This window comes from Lacerta agilis, chromosome 13, assembly GCF_009819535.1.
Source record: "Lacerta agilis isolate rLacAgi1 chromosome 13, rLacAgi1.pri, whole genome shotgun sequence".
Taxonomy (NCBI): Eukaryota; Metazoa; Chordata; class Lepidosauria; order Squamata; family Lacertidae; genus Lacerta; species Lacerta agilis.
In genome coordinates, this window is record NC_046324.1 from 28,569,356 (window position 1) to 28,590,217 (window position 20,862).

The window sequence follows — 20,862 nt, forward strand, 5'->3', positions numbered from 1 at the left end:
CAGTGGCACAGACTTGGCATTTACATCACCAAGCATTATGTAGGCAGGTGGCTGGCTGTATGTGAATCTTGGTCTACACATAATTGATTTGATACAATATTTGTATTAGGCTTTTCCAACAACAAGTGGAGCTCAAAGTGGCTCTCAACAATCATAGCATTAAAACAACAAGCATTGCAGTCACTGTAATATCAAACACAGTAGCATAAAAATCATACAACCACACATTCTTCAAAACAATACAGTTCAATAGAGTTATAGTTGTTCAAAATATCAGAAAGAGCTGTGAGCACCAGCCTTGTGCTGAATCACACCCCCTCTCTGGAAAGGGGCTTCTTCACTCAGTGCAGCAGGCAGCACACTCCCAGGCAGTAAGATCTCCCATAGTTTTTAATCTTGACTTCTTTTTTACCCTGTATGGGTCCACAGGTGTGCCTTCAGGTGGCAGCTCTAGGAATAGGTCTTGATGCAGCTGGCGCAAGTATGGGTGGGTGTGACAGTCTATTTGTGGGGCCAGGAGCAATGACCCCTCTTGGGTCCAGCTTCCAGCTGCTCTGGCAGCCAGAAGGTCATCAACAGGTTTTCCACACCTATCAACTGATCGCCCATTCCCACCACCCTTCTGAGTAATACCCCTCCCCACTCCCTCACTATATTTAAGGGTCTGGTGACTTCCGTTTCAGTGTATCTGAAGAAGTGTGCATGCACACAAAAGCTCATACCAAGAACAAACTTAGTTGGTCTCTAAGGTGCTACTGGAAGGATTTTTTATTTTATTTTGTTTTGGAAATATTGAGGAAGGTTTCCAAATCCCAAAATGAGTTTGTTTGTCTAGTGTGACTGTGTTCTACCTCTGCTGTCAGTTGCTGGGGATCACAAGTGAGGATAGTGCTGTTGGACTCATGTCTTGTTTGCAGGTTTCCCTTTGGCCATGGTAGGAACATAATGCTGGACTACATGGCCCCCCTTTGGCCTGATCCTGTTCTTTTGCAGATGTTGCCTTGCCTGAAGTTCCATTTACTGCAGTTCCAAATCAACTAAGGCTGTCAAAGCATCTTCACGCTGTACGCAATGTGTTTTCTTCAGTTGTAGTCATGGCTCCCCCCCCTTCCACACCCCCAACTGTGAAATTCTGTTCTCAAAATTGCATTCGGAATGTATGTTCCACTGTACATGTTTCTCAGGATGGCAGGGCATTCCGTCGAAGTCACAAGTGGCCCACAAACTGTGTGAGATCATAGGCTTGTAAGCAAGGAGGAGTTTCCTGTGACAAATCACCCGCCTTGCAGTGGCCTGTGGTGCCATCAAAATAAAACACAAGGTTTTTAGGATTGGGAGACTTTGTCCTGGATTTCAGTATGGCTTTTAAGAGAAAGTGGAGAACTTTTACAAAGCAGGCCCTTTCATATTAAGGTTATGTCAACAGGAAAAACATAGGAAGCTGCCTTGTTTGACCATTGAGGCCTATCTAGCCCAGTAAGTGTCTGCGCAGACTGGCAGCAGCTCTCCAGGGTTTTGGAGAGGGATCTTTCCTCAGCTATACCTGGAGATATCCAGGATTGAACCTGGCACTTGCAGCATGCAAAGCAGGTTCTCTGTCACAGAGACAGAACCTTCCAGAGTTGAAAATAGCTCAAGTAACTTTTTGAAATTTTAATACTTTGCCTGTTAATAACTGTGAAGCCTCTTTCTCTGTGCATTGCCATAAACTAGGGCACAAGACAGCCTTTCCATGTGTGGGTCAGGAATTGCAGGCATGCAGATGTCCATAGGGCAGTGCCTGCCTATGGGGATGGGAAGCAGTTGGTGCCAGGCAGGAGGTTCTTGCTTTTTGCTCTCTATTTCAAAAGTAGCTTGCTATGCAGTACAGAGGCTGCTGGCCAAGTCAAAAGCCCCATTGAGAGCGTGGAATTGTGTGCTGTTCTGGATTGTGGGCCAATTGTTTGGAGTGCTCAAATGACCAGTCATAAGAGTCTGCTCCTGAAGGGGTTACCTAAATCCTCTCAAGTATTGGGAAATAACACTCCCTGGTTTTATTAGGTTTTAGATACATATATAATTTTAATTCTGCCAGTGTTTAATTGCTTTTTTAATTATTGTTTTTTCTATGCTTATAGCAGTTCTTATTTTTATCTGTAAGCCAAGTTGAGTCCTGTTGAGGAAAAAGGCAGGGTATTAATCATACTCATAATCATTCTCTCTGTATCTGTAGATGCTTCAGATAAATCTTCAAAGCAGGATTCAATAAGCTAAGGAGCACATATAAATAAATGAGACAGAACTATTTCCCTCCCACTATTTTACTCATCATGTGCGCCTTAATCTTGCACTGCATGCCTTAATGTGCAATACAGTGGAACCTTGGTTCTCAAACATAATCCGTTCTGGGAGTCAGTCTGACTCGCAAAACTGTTCGAAAACCAAGGCACAGCTTCCGATTGGCTGCAGGAGCTTCCTACACTCAAGTGGAAGCCGCGTCAGACATTCAGCTTCCAAAAAACGTTTTTTAAACTGGAACACTTACTTTTGGGTTTTCAGTATTCAGGAGCCAAAACATCTGAGTACCAAGGCATTCAAGAACCAAGGTACAACTGTATAAAAATCAGGGTGGTTCACAAGAGAGAGAGAGAGAGAGCGCACTCCGTAATCAGGACATAGTTGACTTCCCATGGTAAGCTTAAGGTTGTGAGAAATGGTCTCTTCAATTTTATGTTGTGCCATGCCTTCATTTTGTATTATGTCACATCCCCTCTATGGCTGGCACCCCCAGTGCCCTCTCAAAATTCACAATGAGCCCACTAGTCTAAAAGGGCTGCCTACCTTTGCTCTACAGGGTGTACACACTAGTGGTGTCCTTGTGTGTATCCTGTTGCTAAGCAGTATCAAAATAGGCAGGAGCTCTCAGTGACAGAATGCTGGGACCAGATGGGGAGCCTGAATTGAAGTGGTATTTTCTGGATGACATTCTCCAACCCTGGTAGGGTCCCTGTTTCAAACAAGAGGCTGCTAAGGTTCCCTTTTCAGTGCTTATCTAAGCATAAATGGAAGTTTGATCATATGCAAGGCAAGTGCATAACCTGCTTCTGTTTTATCATTCTATAAACCAATAAAAGACTCAACTTTTTTAAAGTTGACAAAACGCAGACACAGCAAAAATTAGAATTCCCTAGACATGAAAATATCTGGTAGGCTGAAAGGCAGGGGTATCAATGTTAAAATTAAAATACGTAGCAAATACAGACAAATTGCACATCACCTGTCAATGCAAGAACCCCACGGAGCTATAGGATGCAGGTAGTAGCCTCCTGACCACACTCCATTTTTATACCCAGGAGGAGCAGACAGGAACGCCTCTCTTAACTGTGCACATGAGACTAGCTGGTAAAGGCTTCAGCTTGTTTGTGCTGGTACCACAGAAAGTATAATTAATAGGCTTTAGAGATCAGAATAAAAAGGGAAATGGAAGGAGAAGGGTCAGTGGTAAAGGAAATGGACCTGAAGCTCATTACATCTTATAATTTTCTCAGGAGGGGGATTAGACTTGTGGGTACCTTTTCCATCTTCACAGCTGTGTGGTCCCCATTCTATCGCTATACACAGATGTGCAGCTGACAGCAAGGAAATGCCATTGGCAGGGTGGGGGGGAGCAACCTCTGTCCATACTCAGGCACATCCCAAGACACGTGAACAGCATTACAAGCCTCCTTTTCCCGGTTGTCTGAATCCATGAGCAAAAGCACTCCGTTAAGGGGTGGCAATACATATGACACAACTTTGTCGCTGGTCCAACTTCCACCTCCACATAACAGCTTGCCTGCAGGGACGGGACAGAATCACTCTATTCTTTATCCAAACGATTTGGCTGGCATTGAAAGCATTTGGATAACTATGCGAGTGTCTGCCTAAACTGCCACTGATCTGAGAGTACATGAGCATTGAGATAATCTTGAGGATTAGTTAACAGAAGTTAACTATCCAGGAGCTTTACTGTACTTGCCGCATATGAAATAGGAATAGAAATTTTAAGCAGTTAAAAACAGCACATTATCTGACTACTTCCTGGGAGCTAGTGTACTGGTAGATGGCTGGAGCATGGATGTGACTTTTGGTTCGCATTGTGATAGCTTTTGAGGGCTGGGGCTGGTGGGAGTTGCAGTCCATGCTGCTGAATGCCAGTTGCTGGAAACTGTAGGAGGGGGAGAGTGCTCTTTTGCTCAAATCCCACTTGCAGGTTCCCCACAAATATCTGGTTGGCCATTGCGAGAACAGGACACTGGACAAGATGGGCCATTGGCCTTATCCAGCAGGCTCTTGTGTTCATCATGGAAATCTAAGTTGGGTCTGATGGGAGTTGTGGACCAAAATATCAGGAGGGTTAGGGAAGGCTGAAATCGATCTTTCAATTAAAAGTCGGGGGAAAGGGAATGGTGTTTCATACTTTCTTTAAAACTTATAGGAGCCAGCCATATTTAATTTTGGAAAGGAATTCCATAAGGTGGGAGCCACCACTGAGAAGAATCTGCCTCCCTAGGAAAGCTTGGCTGCCTCCTTTGTTAATGTCTTTTAGGTACCAAGTGAGGGCAGTCCTGCTTCCTTTGACTTACCCTGAGGTTTGGCACAAGTTCTGTTCATTGTCATCCTTCTGAGCGCTTTTTGTGTTGTTGGCCTTGATCTTATGCTGCATTTTTATTTTAGCCTTTTAGCTTGTTTATTGTTTTATAATTGTACTGTGAGCCCCCTTATGGATTCAACAAAAGGAAATACTTTTAAACAAATGAAAATGATATTTCTAAATGCACACACTGTGTGATATGGTCTTAATTCCTAAGCCATCTCTTGAGCCATCCCCAGTGGTAAGGGGAAGGTTTAAAGCCCCACCCTTCTTCTGTCTTGCTGATTCAGAGAGTTGCCCCGTGCTTCTTCTCATTGCTAGAGGCAAAATCCCAGCCTTAGCATCCTTAGACAGCTGGTGCCTGATACGATGCACACAGACCAATGTTTCTGAAACTCTGGCAGTAAGGAGTTTTGGTCATTTTAACCAACAAAGACAAAGGATCTGAAGCGACTCTTTGTGGCAGATTTGTAATATTTGCCGGAGGGGGGAAACCGGCCCCTTAAAGTTATGGAGCCTCTTTGTCTTGGCTTCTGCACAAAGCTGCAAATTTTTCCATGTCTTCCTCCACCCTGGCCTGGCAGCCAATCCAGCCATTGTGCTATAGAAAGTGAGCAGGATGTATTGGTAATGCAGCCTCCTGGCTCACTGTAAAAGCTACTTTCCCAAGGCTAGGAAGCCTTTCTGAAGCAGAAAACAGAAATACCTCATCTGCCAAAGAACTGCCAAGCCATGGAAACTCAGGGCCCAGAGTGGCTTCATGGATGTGGCTCTACACTGCTGTAACTTCTCTGGAGTTTCGGGTTCCTTTCCTTTCATCACCTTTAATCCCTCGCTCAAGGTTCAAGATTTGCAGTCTCAGTTTGCAATTTGAAGGTGGAACTTGAGGGTTGTATCCAAGAGTAGACCCACTAAATGAATGAACCTAAGTTATGTCCATTAATTTCATTGGCCTTTCTCTGAAGAGGACTAGCATTCAATAACAACTCTGAGTCACAGTTCATGGTCTCTTCTAATATGTGTCAGCATCAGATTTTCTTTGTACTTCCTTGTTGGCCATCAGGGACTATTTAATTCCCACCCTCGCTTCATCCCTTGCCCTACTTCTTAGTTTAGCCTCCGTCAAAGTTGAGCCTGTAGAGCAGGACTTGGAATTCCTTCTAACCAGGAAATTGGCCTTCCTGGTGTTCTGTTTCCCCCCCCCCCCCATCATACTTCCAGCTCTGGCTAATGACTAATCATCAACTTGAAAAAGGAAACCTAGCCATTTCTTACTGAATGAGAGTGTAGGCTGAGCTAGGATAAATCTCAAGACACCTGCTTACCCAGGGTGCCCAGAGGTTTGCCTAGGAATTTGAAATGTTTTTCTATCCCAAAGAACAGTCACACATGAAAGGATGTAATATGGACTCTGGCACACAGTTTTGAAAATTAAAAAACAATTTCTTCATCCTCTGTGTCTGCATTTACTTAATGAATTTGCCAGTTAGACGGAGCCTAGATGAGTTCCCAGTGGTCAGAGAATGGCCCTTTCATTCATTCTGCAAACCATTTGTCCTCATGTTTAGACTGCATAATTTTTTCTTTCAGTTTTTGCAGATTAGAATATTTTGTATTGGATAAAGAAGTGCACTACCTAGTTGATAAAACATGTTTGTTTAGGCAAGCCTATCCAGACATATAGATGTTGGCGTGTTTTCATTTTATGCTGTTAAGTTTAATTCTTTTAAATGAATTAATTACTTTTTAAAAATTGTTTGTTGATATTTTCATTATTCATAGTAAACCATTTGTAGATTAATATTACAATCAAGTGATATTTAAATTTGGTTAAATAAAATAAATTTTAAGTGTACGAGGAGTCTCAAAATGCAAACACAGCTGTCCTGACCCTGAATTAGCTCCTCATCTTCAGAGGACAAGGGTTGGGATGCAGAATAGAAGAGGGAATTGCCCCAGATGTCTCTACCACCCCAGAAAATTCATACCAGTACATGGAATGGTCAGTATTGTGGCATGTGAACTAATATTCCTATTAGCATAAGACAGATTCATATATTTCTGGGAACTTTCTTTGTTCCCTTCGTTTTTTTCCAAATACTTTTGCTGGTCTTGTTGGGACCTCCCAATTGAACAGCTGGTCTTTTTCTTAACTATGTAAATAGCTGAGTAGCCAAAAACTTCACTTCTGCTGGGGAAAGCCACTTCACATTTTTGAGGAAGGACTCCTCTGCATCCAGAAGATTACCGTATTCTTCTTCCTCTTTAGCCTTGGCATTAAGTGTTGTTGCACACCCTCTCCTTCCTTCGACGCTTTATTGTTCCAAAACGTGTCTGGAACAGCTTATCTGTTTCCCAAATGCATCCTATTATGTATTGTGGATGCTTGGACAACCCAGCCACTTGCATGGTGGCTTGGAGGACAGAAGCAGCATGTTTCTCTAGTTAGTCATACTTTGAAGGCAGACAATATTACCCCATCTTTCCACTGTAGTGAAACCTATATTCTCCCCCTAAACATGATTACTCAGGTAAGTTCTATTTGGTTAAATCTTTTTCAAGGGAAGCGTGCTTTGGATTGTATCCTTAGATTACTATTCTAAGCACGCTTCTGAATAAACCTTTCTGATCCATGGTTTCATCTGAAATGCAGGCAGTAGTCAGAATGCAAGTACCAGATGATAACATCACAGCTCTTGAATTACTGTAAGGCTTCTGTACTTCTGGTCAGCTCCAGAGACTTGGCTACTTGCTTTACTTCCAGCAACCAGAGCCAATTATTGCTACTAACTGGAGTTCCAGGGAGCCTCCTCTGGAAACTCTGGTGAGCCAAAGTTTGAGCAACATTATTTATGGAAAATCCTCCAACCCATTAAAGGTTAGTTCGTCCAGGGAAAGGGGAGCCTTCTCTGAAACCTGTTTGCTTGCTTGCTTTTGTGGGTTCTGAATAGGATTGCTATAACTCATTCTTGCTTGTTCTTGCTGGATTGAGAGACTAAAATGGCTGGATTTAACTCCCATTGGTGTCCTGTTTAGTGAGGTTAGCAAATCAAGGAAAATGCTGCTCATTAAGTATCCTTTCTAAAATTTCATTTTTGTTCTGAAACTGAGCTCTCTTAAGTCGTTCACTGTTCATGTATAGACTGGCTTTGTACTGCTATAAAAGAAAATTGGGGTGGAGAGAAAAACACGATATATAGAAAGGCTAAGGAGAAGCCTCACCCTGATTCTTATCAGTCCCCTTCCATACAGTTGTGTCTTCTGCATTCTCAGGTTCTCAACACCTCACCAAGGAATTTGAAGTAGTCAAAGGTTGACAAGCACAAAACAGAAGGAAGTGAACAATGATATTTTCCTTAAAATATTCTATTTCTCTTGGTTTTGATAAAGGGCTGATCTACATAGGAACATAGGAAGTAGCCTTATAGCAAGTTGGACAGTTGGTCCATCTAGCTCAGTATTGTCTAACTGAGTGGCAATGGCTCTCCAGGTTTTCAGACTAGGGTCTCCCTGAGCCCTACATGGAGAAGCTGGCAACTGAACCTTCTGCATGCACAGGTCTACCACTGAGCTGAGCTGCTTTTTTTAAGGTAAACATTTTACCAGGCTAGTGCAAGCTCCTGGCTGGGAGCCCAAGTACTACAAGGCAGAAAGATGCTGTGGCTGCTGTTGAACGCAGTGAGACCATTCCGACTCGATGGCTCAGAAGGGGCTGGGATGCCTGTGTTTTTGAACTTTTCTCTCTCATTGGGAAGAGAAAGAAAATAAGCACAGTAACCATCCTTGGGTTTATGTGGGACCTGCCAATTCCCAGGAAAAGCATGAAGCCTGTGAATAAATAAATCTGGCTGGCAGCCAGCTCACAAGCTTATGAAAAAATGCTTTTCAAAACATGCTGCCAAGGATTGCCTCAGACCAGGTAGAGTTTCACATCCGCATAATGGGGAGAGTGTTTTCCTAGAGCGCACAGCTCTGGGGTGCCGTCTGTAGCGCTGCTGCACAGGTTCTCCCTGCCACTGCATCTAATTCTTCTGAAATCATAGAATTGTAGAGTTGAAAGGTACACCCAGGGTCATCTAGTCCACAAGCCTGCCATGCAAGAATCCTGCCCATACCTGTCCCTGTGTGGGCTTTATTTATATTACCGTACATTTCCCCTTCCCTGCCTTCATGGAGCTTATTTGTGCAGCACATGGTCTCCTCCTTTTAAACTTCTGTAAGGTAGATCATACGTGGGCGGAGGGGGGGAGTGTCCACAGGTCACCCAGTGGACTTCATGGCTGTGTGGCCGAATAGGGGATAGAAGACTGGGCCTTTGCAGCGATCTGCTGTCAACCTGGGGCATGCATCATTTGTGCTGTGGTGAGAGAAGCATATTGTAGTCATGACCCCATAGACAGCAGCACAATGCCATAAGTGGTTCTAAAATAGCCTTTCTTAGGCTTTTGCTCTCCAGAGATGTTTTGTACTACAATTCCCATTAGCCCTGGCCAACCTAGTTGTGCTTGCTGGAGGCTGATGGAAGTCGTAGTGCAAGACACCTCTGAGGATCCCCAATTTGAAGAAGGCTAGCCTCAGAAGACAATGTGGTACTCCTAGATACAAATGCATACAGTATTTGTTCTATCCTGCTTTACATACAGATCATTTCAGCGCTTCTTCCCCCTCCCCTCTCTTTCTCAACAGAGCGGAGAAAACTGAAGTCCTCAGTGAAGATCTGCGACAGGTATTTTAAATAATTAGTTAATGGCTGCCTTTGGGAGGGGGGTCGGGGGAGGCAGTGGCTGTTTCTCACGTGCTGGATGGGAAAGCTGCAACACAATTTCAGGCGAGAGAAGAAGGAATTTACCACAATAGCCAGAAGGGAATCTGAAAGGTTCTGGAGGGCAGGTAGTGTGGTCAGAAGTGAAATAAAAAACTGAGAAGTGTTAGTATTCAGAGTCACTGTGCTTACTGCAGCATGGCAGGTCTTAGTGTGACAAGACCTCCCTCTATTCCACATAAGTGGGGAAATGACCTCTGCAAATCATTCAGATTGAGTAAATAAACATCTGTTGTTTTACATAATTTGTCTAGCTACCAAGGCAAGGCAAGAAGCGAGGGAGCTGTCTGGTTCACAAAAGTATGCTTATTGAGCCTAACAAGTTTCAAATATAAATCCTTCTTCAGGGGCAGTCTTTGAAACAACCACCTTGAGACTTTGCTCTCCAATTCTATTGCAGAAAGAATTAGTTGGACACCAAGGACTTGGGCTGGTTGTTATGTTCCCAAGGAAGGACTTCTATGCACTTCTCATTTTCCTGCATTTGGTGCTTTCCCATTTTTCTCTTCCTGCCCAGGGCAGGAGCAGCAAGCTGTGCAGATTATTCCTGCCCACTGGCCTTTCCTGGTCTGGCACCTGAAATTTCAATGGGTGTTTCCTTTATATTTTGAAGTTTGGCCTCCCAGCCATAAAGGAAATAAAAATAAGTGTAAGCGAAGATTTTCAAAAGGCTGAAATTGCCCCATGTATATCTCAGATATGGTGTGTGTGTGTGTGTGTGTGAGAGAGAGAGAGAGAGAGAGAGGTCAGAAGAGTGCAAAGCACGTAGCCTTACTTAGAGCCTCTTGGCTGCATGTGTTGCACATGTCTGAGTTTGAAAAGAGTTTGCTGATAAGCAAAGGCTTTGCCTTGTCCCTCATCAGTCTCTGTTGAAATCTGGATCCTTTGCACTGGCCGAAGGGAGCTTGTGTCTCATTCCTTTGTTGGATCACACAGAGCAATAAGCAGCAATGTCCTCCCACTTGCGCAACAGAAAGCTGCTTGCACAACGGCGCTTCCAGTTTCTCTTCTCCCCCTCTGGATCCCCCAAAATCTGCTCTGGAGGGACCCCCAACCTTCTGGAGCAGATTTTGGGGTCATGATGGGATTGCTGGGGGGAGGAGAGGAAGGAGATACACTGTTGTGCAAGCAGCATATCCCCCACATGTTACGTTGAACCTCACTCATAACCTGCTCAGTCCCGTGCGTTTCAGCTGTGTTTCGAAGCATGCATGTTTACCCGCTTTGCTCCAGGGGGAGGTAAAGAGGATGCCCCTTTCTTCATGATCCCATAAGATATTTCTTATCTGCCACTCAAAAGAGTAAATTATGACAGCGATGTTTCTCATGCTGACCATATAAAAAATGTCCTGTGGATTGCTACTGCACTGTCCCCTGAGTTTAGTAGAATGAAAGGAATTACTGAAAAATGAGTGAACGCAACTAAATACCATTTTTTAAAAAATAAATCTCTCGAATTTGTAAAATGCTTATCAGTATACATTTATGGCTTTTCATTTGGAAACAGGGAAGCAGGACGTGAAGTTCCTAATTAAACTGCACTGCCCACAGCCTCCTCCTTGCTCTGTGTTTTCCAGCCTAGCTATATCTCACCTTCCAGACTTGAGATTCAGCTGTTTGTTTTATAGACGTGGGATCAGAAGCTATTTTCCCTTATTTTATTTTTATATTCCAACTTTCCTTCACGTGACTAAACAGGGTTATGGTCTTTCTGAATCAGAGGGGTGGGGAAACGAGCAGATTTTGGCAGTGCTGCCATGTAAATATCTGCAGCTAAGGATCTTTTTTTAAAAAAATAGTGCCTTGTTGCCTTGGTGATCATATGAAATATTTGGAGTGGAGGGAGGTGGAGAGAAGCCAGAAATTGTTCCAGCCGACTGTTGGCAAACCATTTTTTTGCAAGCATGGGCTTCCCAGGCACAAGCGCTTGACCTGTCAACGCCCAAATGGAACTGCTTGCTCACTTGCTTGTTTGGCTTTGCTGCTGAACAGAATCCTTCAAAGTGTGTCTGATGCTGGGTGTACATTTTCAGTTGCATCTCCTCCTGTGGAGTTCCATGTGTTTCGCCATATGGCAGAAAACGTTTCTGTTCTTTGGAATGCTCTCCTTTTAAACACATTAATTTCCAGAGACGGAGTAGGGCCCCTTCTGACAGAAGGAAGCTTTCCTTACGTTGCTCTGGACTCGCTTAAATGCCAAAGGGCTTAACAATAAGTTGCAAAGCAGAAAGATGTGTAGACTTTAAGACCAGCTGTTTGCTGATAAGAACATCTGCGATGTTCCTAGTCTTGCTGGGAGAACTGAAAAGTTGGCATTTCAAAAGTGCAGTTTGTTCCCGAGCTGTGAGGCTGGAGCCCCTCTGCCTCACAGCATGGAGCTAAAAGGGGCCAAGGCTGTGTATAGTCCTACTCTGTGTGCATCCGTCTCCACAGTGGACAACTGACCTGTCAAAGGAGCATCTTCCTCTGTGCCTTAAATGTCTGGTGGCTGTGTGGAAGAATGAGCTGCATCAACCAAACAGAAGGTCAACGGCTTCTTGTGTGGTGACTTGGACGTCTCAGTTGCATGTTTTTTGTCCCAAGTGAAAGATGCTTTTTGGCCAGAGAAAGAAGAAAAAGAAGAAAAAAGTGTATGGGCCAGAAGAAATACTTGGATGCTGTTCCAGCTTTCTGAGGGGAAGCTGCTCCGTGTTCCAGTGTGCTCACCAGCTGCGTCAGGCAACCAAGCTGGAGGCAGCAGATTGAACATCCTGTTTGTGGCAAGTCTTGCAGAGCAGGGGTCCAGCTGAGCATCACAGAATTCATGATGAGGGGGATCCCCAGCCACTGTTCTGTCCTGCTTCACTGGGCCGTGGTTGAGGGCCATGGTTCCAAATGGTGTTGCATGAGAAGGGTCTGAATTGTGCCCTGGGCGCAAGCCATTCTATGCCCAGTGGAGCAGATGGGCCCTGCAAAGCCTTTTGTCTCAGTACTTTGGCAGTAGTGACATCCCAAGGGAGGAAGAAGGATATGTCAGCTACTACAGCAGACAGGCAAGGGGGGCGGGATCTCTGAAGCATCACTGTAAACAGCACTATCATTTTCTCTGCCTTAGTGTGGAACGTGTGCAGAGTAGGACATCAAAACTGATTAAAGGGACTGGAAGCCAAGCCTTGTGAGAAACATTTGAGGGAGGTGGGAATGTTTGGCCTGGAGAAGAGGCGCCTGAGGAGTTATATTAGAGCCATCTTTGAATATCTGAAGAGTTGTCACATCGAGGATGGAGCAGGCTTGTTTTCTACTGCCCCAGAGGGGAGGCCCTGAACCAATGGATTCAAATTACAAGGAAGGAGATTCCAACTAAACATTAGGAAGAACTTTCTGACAGTAACAGGTGTTTGACAGTGGAACAGACTACCTTGGAGGCTTTTAAAGCAGAGGTTGGATGGCCCGCTGTGTGGGAATCCCTTTAAGACAACTGCAGTGCCTGAAGACAGACAGTCATGCATCCATAACAGTGACCAGAGGAGGAATGACCCCCGGGAGTAGCATAGAGAGAGGTAACACCATAGTTCATCATCAGCAAAACCACAGATGCCTTCATCTGCCCCATCTGCAACAAATCATGTCTCTCCCGTATCGGTCTCTACAGCCACAGCAGGTGCTGTAACCTTCCAACAGTTTGACTTCACCCTCAAAGATACACTTCTCCATTGTGTCCTGAGACAGACAGATACTAACCAACCATAATGGATGGCCATCTGTCAGGGATTATTCAGCTGTGATTCCTGCATTGCAGGGGGTTAGACTGAATGATCCTTGGGTTCCCTGCCAACTCTACAATTCTGTTATTCTAATGTTTAAAAATCCATGCAAGAAGCAAAGCCAGTAGCAATAGCAGAACCCAAAGAGTCCTATTCAGGAGGCCTGGTGTGCTGGACAAAGGGGGAGCTCTCAAGGGTCCACATTGCCTGGGCTACCCTACAGTTGCAAGGAAGGTGCCTGCCTTTTGTTCTGGGAGCTGCTTAGGAAAATGCGTGTGCTTCTCTTTGACTGAAGCATGTCTCGCGTTTTAATGCACAAAAGTTGGTCTTAAGAACATAAAAAGAGCCTGCTGGATCAGGCCAGTGACCCATCTAGTCTAGCGTCCTGTTCTCACAGTAGCCAACCAGATTTTCACTCTGCCACCACTGCATATTAACACTCAATGCCATGTTGTGAGCTGCTTTGAGGATTTCAGTCAAAAAGCAGGATACAAATCTACCAAATACCTGTATATAAAGATTTGGGGAAACACTTGTCTAGCATCATTTGCACGTAACAGGTTTTGGAAAAGCAAATACAACTAGGCACTGAAGTGATGCAGACCTGTATAGCCTCAGACGTGGCAGGGCCCTCAAAGGTAATTTAGCCCAAACCCTTGGCTAATGCAGGAAATCCTCTTCTACAGCAGAGGTGGGCATCTAATTGCTTCTTAAAAACTTTTAACAATGAAGAACCTGCCGCCTTCCCAGGCTCTACTCTTAAAACAGCTCATGCTATCAGGGAGTTCTAACATGTAATTGAAATACTCTTCCTTATACTGTGGATTTGTTTGTTCTGGTCCAGTTTAATAAATAAAATAAATAGACAGATACAGAGAAATTGTTCCATCACCTATGTGACAGCTGTTCAAATATTTGAAGGTGGCTGGTTATCATAGTACCTCTCCTGCAGACTGCTTATAAACAGTGCCTTCCATTTTTCCACATAGGTCTTGGTCTCCAGGCCCCTCACCAGCTCAGGCTACCCGTATTTTTAAGTGCAGCTTTTTAAAAGGCTGCAGAGAGGATTCCTATCTGTTTACATGCCTCTCTACAGTTGAAACTTGTTCTGCCTTTTTTTCTTTTTTCTTTTTGGCTGGTTTTGTTCAAACAGAAACCATTCCAGAAGGCCTCCTTTTAACCCTCATGACTCATCAAAACACAGATAAACCACATTCCTTTTGCTGTTGTGCATGGAGGTTCCCAGCAAAACTTGGCAGACGTCTTTGCACTCTCAGATATTTGAACGAAGATTCTTTCACAGAGGGAATCTCAGTTCCTTATCAAATGCTTGCAGTTCCTTGCAAGCAAACCTGCCTTCCTACAGTGCCATTTCCTTTGATGTTAGACCTGCCAGTTGCCCCACAGTTGAAAGTGTGCTGTCCGCAAAAAAGTACCAGCCCACCTTTTCTGTCGGCTTGAGGCAGCTAACAATTAATAGTTTTAAAACAAGGCAGTGAAACTTTATGGTATGTCTGGCCAGACAGTGCTCTGTTCCCAGGGAGGTAATGAGGCTCGATCAAATAAATGTTGGGTTTCATGGTGCAATTGCTAGACGTGGCTTCCTAGTACAAAGAGCCTCATGTGCAGTTTCCCTTCCCTATTTCTTCACCATCTAGATTGAGCGCCGTCTCGACAACGTGAGGTCCGTATGCCACACTTCCTGCAAGAGGCTAGGCATGTGTTTGCATGGGCAGTTTGGAACAGATGCAGAAAAGAGACATGTAAGTGCCAGCCCCTTCCAAGGAGAACTTTACACCAGATTTGGCCAAGCTGAATCAGGCCAGTTCGGGGAGATCCATGTTTTGGCCGAGTCAGGTAGCGACACCCAGAGATCAGTCCAGGTTGGGCTGCAAGAGTGATCTGGGGCTGTCAGGGCAGGAAAAAGAGGTACGCAGCTCATAGTTCCTAAGCTGGGTAAGCAGACCCTAACGGGTTGAATCCACGGCTCGCCAGCTGGTGTGCAGCCCTACTTCCAAGTTCCTCACTCATCAAGTCTGTCCTTCCCAAAGTGTTCCTGTTCCATTGGGCTCCTCTTTCTCTTCTAAGCACTGCACAGAGCTCATCCAGATGTGCTGCCCAACATCTGAAAGAAAAAGGGATGCTTGGCTCCTGTTCTGGCAAGTCAGCCATCCTTCAGAAGCCTCTGTAATTTCGCAGAATCTCTCAAGTTCTCCTGACCCTGCCATGATGCTCTTGCTCCCCGTTACTTTTGCATGTGCTATTTTTTGGGTTTATTTCCTAACCACATGGTTATCTCCACCCCGGCAGGCCAGATTTGACCCACCACAAACTTAACATAATATACAACATCAGTTGTGGGCGGGTGAGTGCAGTTCAGGGAAGCCGGCTTCACGGGCCAAACAGGGCCCCAGTGGGCCAAGTTCGGCCTCCAGGCTGGAGGTTCCCCTCCCCTCTGCCTTGCACAGAAATTTTGTGCTTTAGACTTCTTTAACAGAGCTAACTGCCTCCTCCTCTGTCATTGCTCACCCAGCACCACCCAGAGCCCTATGTTAGCTGGCAGTTGTGGAGTTCATGCTGGGAGCAGTCAGGGGACTCGAGCACTGCAGGTGCTGGCCACGCTTTGAGGAACAGGGTCTGCTTGTGAAGGCTCAGAATGCACCACCCCTTACAAGTCTCTCTGTACATGATTGGCTTCCTGCACCCAGCATTTGGGCTTATCGTGAGAGAGGCAGATACATGAAGCACCCACAGGTCCCTCTTTTCCCCAATAGAAGTTTTAACTGAAATCATTCCCTCTCAGTCAAAAGGCAAAAAAAGCCCATTTGAATTATAAACAAGGGCTTTTGATTGCAGGCACGTAAAAAGAGGAGTGGCTTTAAAGACATACACAGCCTTAAATGATTCTCCACATTTGTTAATCTGAAAAAATGCTGCCACGCATCACAGGTTCCATCTTCACAGTTGCTGGAGAGAGTTGGAATTGATGCTCCAGCTCACAAGTTGATGGACTAGGAACACAAGAAGAGCCTTGTAGCTGGATCAAACCCAAATGCCCATCTCGTCCAGCATCCTGTTCCCACAGGGGCCACCCAGATGCCCCAATGGGAAGCCTGCAAGCAAGACCTGAGTGCAACAGCACTCTTCCGTTCTGCCATTTCCAGCAACTGGCTGTCAGAAGGATGCTGCTTCTGACAATAGAGGTAGAAGATTGACATCAGGGTTAGTAGCTGTTGAAGACTGTGGCACTGTCTGTTAAGTATGGTACACTCTGTCATCAGGTCAGCCTCCCCACCCACCCCGCCCAATGTCTCATTTTAAATCCTGTGCACATCATCTCGGTCTGACCCACCTAAGCTCCGCATCCTTTCCTTCCCATTGTCATCACCATTGTCCCACCATCTTTTTCCTGGTGCCCAAGTTCAGCAGCCACAGGTTGCTACTCGGAGTAAACCCATTGGATTTGTTGAACCTAAGTTAGCCATGTCCTTTTAACTTTAATGGTTCTACTCCCTCAGTAGGAAAGTAGCATCAGACCTGGCATTTCCTTAACCCCAACGATAGCAGTATTTGTTTTCTCTCCACAGAAAAAGCTTCCTCTCACTGCTTTTGCTCAGAATATGCAGGAAGGCGCTCTGCAGCTAAGCGATGAAACTTTGCTGGGGTAAGGGTTGCATCACGGTTATTTTTCCTGGTCATGGTCCTTTGTCGTTTGGTCAGCTATAACCAGTGACCTAATTTTATGTATATCAGGCAAATGCACCAATTCAGTATTTTTCTTTAAAAGAATACAAGCTAAAACAGATCTCATGAATTGGCTCCTGAAACTTTGGTTTTAAGTATAAAAATGAAAACCTTACATGACTCTCCTGTAAGTAGCCCTGGAGATCAAAGGAGCTCTCATTACCTCTTTCCTTTCTCCCTCCCAATGCTTGGAATCCACCCTTCTAAAGCAACAGTGTATTCTTCTTTGTTTTAAGGAAAATGCTGGAGACTTGTGGTGAAGCAGAAAATAAGCTAGCAATGGAGCTCTCTCACCATGAGGTTCAGGTTGAGAAAGATATTTTAGAGCCACTGAGCCTCCTCTCAGAGGTAAGTTGCTTCTGCCGCTGTCCATAACCCAAGCTTGACCCGTTCCCTAAAATGACACAATTCTTGAGACCCGCCAAGAATCGGGTGTTGCTTTGTGTGCACTTAAGACAAATATAGCTGTCTGCACAACAAACGTCTCAACTGTCAGCTTCCTGTCGTCTTACTCTTTCAGACGGAAATCCCCAACATTCAAAAACAGAGGAAACAGCTTGCAAAACTGGTGCTGGACTGGGATTCTGCAAGAGCCAGGTAATACAAACAAACAAACAAACACACACACACACACTTTCCTCTTCCTACTTCAGCACAGGAAATACCAGGATTCCATCATGGCTTTGGGGCATCCTTCTCAGGAGCACTTGGCTGCTACGTAAGGCCACATCCAGTCAACAAAAACCTTTCCATCTTGGTCCACTGCATTTGGGGAAGAGACATTTTAGCCTTGTCTCCTCTCTTTCCTCTGCTGCTCAAGATGTCTTCCAGCTCCCCAGGCACCATGTGTCTATCTGTCTTGTCATAAGGACATATAGCTGGTGGGATGGAGTATGTGTTGGCAGGTGCATAAGACAGGGAACTGTAACACTAGAACTCATGAACATCCAACAAAGCTCAGCGTTGGAAGATTCAGGTCAGATAAAAGGAAGTCCTTCACACAGCATAAACTGTGGAACTCGCTTCCACAGGAGGTAGTGATGGCTTCAAAAGGGGACTGGACATATTTGTGGAGGATAAGGCTATTGGTGACTGCTAGTCATGATGTCTGTGCTCTGCCTCCATAGTTGGAGGCAGCAATGCTCCTCAATACCAATTATCACTGGAAACTGTAGGAGGGGAGAGTGCTCTTTTGCTCAAATCCTGCTTGCTGGTTTTTCACAGGGGCATCTGGTTGACAACTGTGAGAATAGGATGCTGGGCTAAATGGACCATTGGCCTGATCTTGCAGGCTCTTCTTATGTTCACGTGCACCCTAGTGGCCGCAGGTCAGGCCTTGTGACTAAAGGAGGAATCTGTTTGGCTTGCTTTTTGCCACAGGCCAACCCAATTTCACATCCCCGAACTTGCTTGCAGATCAGAACACAACTCTGTTTGATTATGGACTTCTCCAAATTTTGCAGTGCAGTTTCAGTCTCCCCAAAATATACATTTCACATAAAGAAATGCATGCAGAACACATACTTCAGTCAGAAACGCATTGGAAAAAGAAATTCGCTTTTGCATTTGGCAAAACAAAGGCGAGCAGACGAAAGGGGATGCTACAAAAAGAATATGAGCAGCACATTGCTATAAAAAAACCAATAAAGGCCACCAACAAAACTTGAAATACTTTAGTAGCAAGATACCAGCTAGGAAAGCTGTTGGGGCTTTGGATGACAAAGGAGACAGAGGCTCCCACAAGAGGCAGCAATGACCACCAATTTGGCTGGCATTGAATGCCGGTTGCTGGAAGTTGCTAGTGGGGAGAATTCTGTTGTGCCCAGGGCCTTCTTTTAAGCTTCTGGTGGGACACTGTGAGAACAGGATGGTGGCCTAGATAGACCACTGGCCTAATCCAGCAGGACGCTTAAGTTAATTGTGTAAAATAATTAAAATGCATTTTTTTAAATCATATTTTTTCAGGTAGCAGTTGCACAGAATGAATGCAATTTACATGGCTTTTATTCTATGAGTTCTTTCAGTAAGTGTGCAAAAAAACAAACAAAAAAAAACACAAGCCAGGGCAGACCTGTGATTGAGCACCAGAAAAACTTGACATGGAGCAGAGTTAGGCTGGTCCGTTGGTTCCACAATGCAACACACTGCTTTAGCTAAACAGGATCCTGGGGTTGGCTTCTGAACACACCTATGCCTATGCCTGTGGCTTGTGCTGCTTCCCATGTTCTGTACCCTGCTTGGCACACTGCAGGCATCACAAAGTGTTTAGCAGAGGGAGGGGGGAAGTAGATTGGAGACCTGTGATCACTCCTCATTGTTTTCCCTTTCTGGTGCTCTTTGCGCAAGAAGAATAATTCTGATCTCTCTGTGCAGATGGAACCAGGCCCACAAAACTTCAGCCACCAACTTCCAGGGGCTTCCGTCTAAGATAGATTCCCTCAAGGAGGAGATGGATGAAGCGGGGAATAAAGTCGAGCAATGCAAGGTGCGTTGAGAACTCTTGGAACACTTCCCCAGGGAGAATTGGGCCGCATTCCTACCATTCATTTAAACCACACACACAAAGAGTCCTGGCAACTGCAGTTCAACCCTCACAGAGCTACAATTCCCAGCACCCATAACTAACCACAGTTCTCAGGATTCTTGCTGGTGTGTGTACTTCAAATGTATGGCCTTGGGCTATTTATTCTGTTTATTTATTTGAAAGCATCTAGGACTGCATAGAGTCTTTGCCCACCTGGAGTCACAGATCTGCAGGGGAGGCCTGGCCTCCTTATCTGGCTTCCAAAGACACTGTCCAGTTTTTTCCCAGAGAAAATGCATCCACCCATCTCCTTTCTGCTGGGGTGTATTTTCTACCTCACGCCTTCTCTTACCAGCCTTTTCTTCCACTTAGTGGACGTGTAGTGCAAAACATTGTTGGCCCAAAACTTGCTTGTCTCTACAACTGACCTCCTGGCCAGGAGAATCTAGCTCCCCTTAGCTGTTGTTTTGAGAAGGCAATGGGAGGCATGATTTGGCTAAATTCTGGGGGAGGGCTTGTGGATGTGTGCCAGCCCAATAATTCAAGAACTGATCCTATAGGTCACATCCTGCACTGGGGAAGGGAGTTTAGGGGCACGGAACCCCTCTATTTTACTAGTACTCACCATGGTTATTCCTTCCTGTAAATCCTTACTCTACAGCTAGCTCTCTGTATCTCTGCTCACACATACATGGCCCAAAAGTGTGCTAAGAGAAGCCAAATCCTATGATCAAAATAAATTAGGTATATTAGCGTATATTAGCAACCTCTTCATATATTTATTATTGTGTCACCCTGATGCTTTGTATCTGTTACTTGCATTGCATAATTTATTGAGGTTCTGCTAGCATTCAGCAGGGTCAAGGAGCCATGCAGAGGCTCAACTGCTGGAACTTTTCCATGGTTGGAGGCAGTAATGCTTCTGAATACCAGTTGAATACCAGGGTGAAAGTGCTCTTGTGCTCAAATCCTGCTTGTCAATTTCCCACAGGCATCTGATTGTCCACTGTGAGAATGGCATGCTAGACTACATGGGCCCCCTTGGGCAGGCTTGACATATATTCTTATGCTCAGGCACCCTCTCACACCACACATTTTGCTGTAGCAGGGGTGGGAAACCTCAGGCCCAGGGGCCAGATGTGGTCCTCCAAGCCTTCTTCTCTGGCCCTTGGGACCTTCCATACCCTTTACCAGCCTTTTATTTCCCTCTCCTTGCGTGGTTTTGCCTGGCTTGCATGTGGCTTGAATTTTAATATATCTTTTTTAAAAAAATCTATTTAATTTGGGTGGGTGGGTGTTGACGCTAGGCTACTGTGCAAAGGCAAAAGTTTGCATCTATTGCCCTTCCCATCACTAGCATTTGGCCCCCAGATGGTTGCATAGAAGGAAACGTGGCCCTGAACTACGCACTGTCTAC

The 20,862-nt window shown here is 45.0% G+C and overlaps 1 protein-coding gene across 5 annotated transcripts in view; it reads left to right on the forward strand.

The window, feature by feature from the left end:
• ARHGAP17 (Rho GTPase activating protein 17) overlaps nt 1–20,862 on the forward strand; it is a 56,878-nt gene that overhangs the window by 11,709 nt on the left and 24,307 nt on the right. For all 5 annotated transcript variants that reach the window (XM_033167109.1, XM_033167111.1, XM_033167112.1 and 2 more), the window contains exons 2-7: nt 9,299–9,338; nt 14,836–14,940; nt 16,765–16,841; nt 17,158–17,269; nt 17,442–17,518; nt 19,295–19,406. In XM_033167109.1, the coding sequence (XP_033023000.1) occupies nt 9,299–9,338; nt 14,836–14,940; nt 16,765–16,841; nt 17,158–17,269; nt 17,442–17,518; nt 19,295–19,406 (523 nt within the window). The remainder of the gene's footprint in view (nt 1–9,298; nt 9,339–14,835; nt 14,941–16,764; nt 16,842–17,157; nt 17,270–17,441; nt 17,519–19,294; nt 19,407–20,862) is intronic.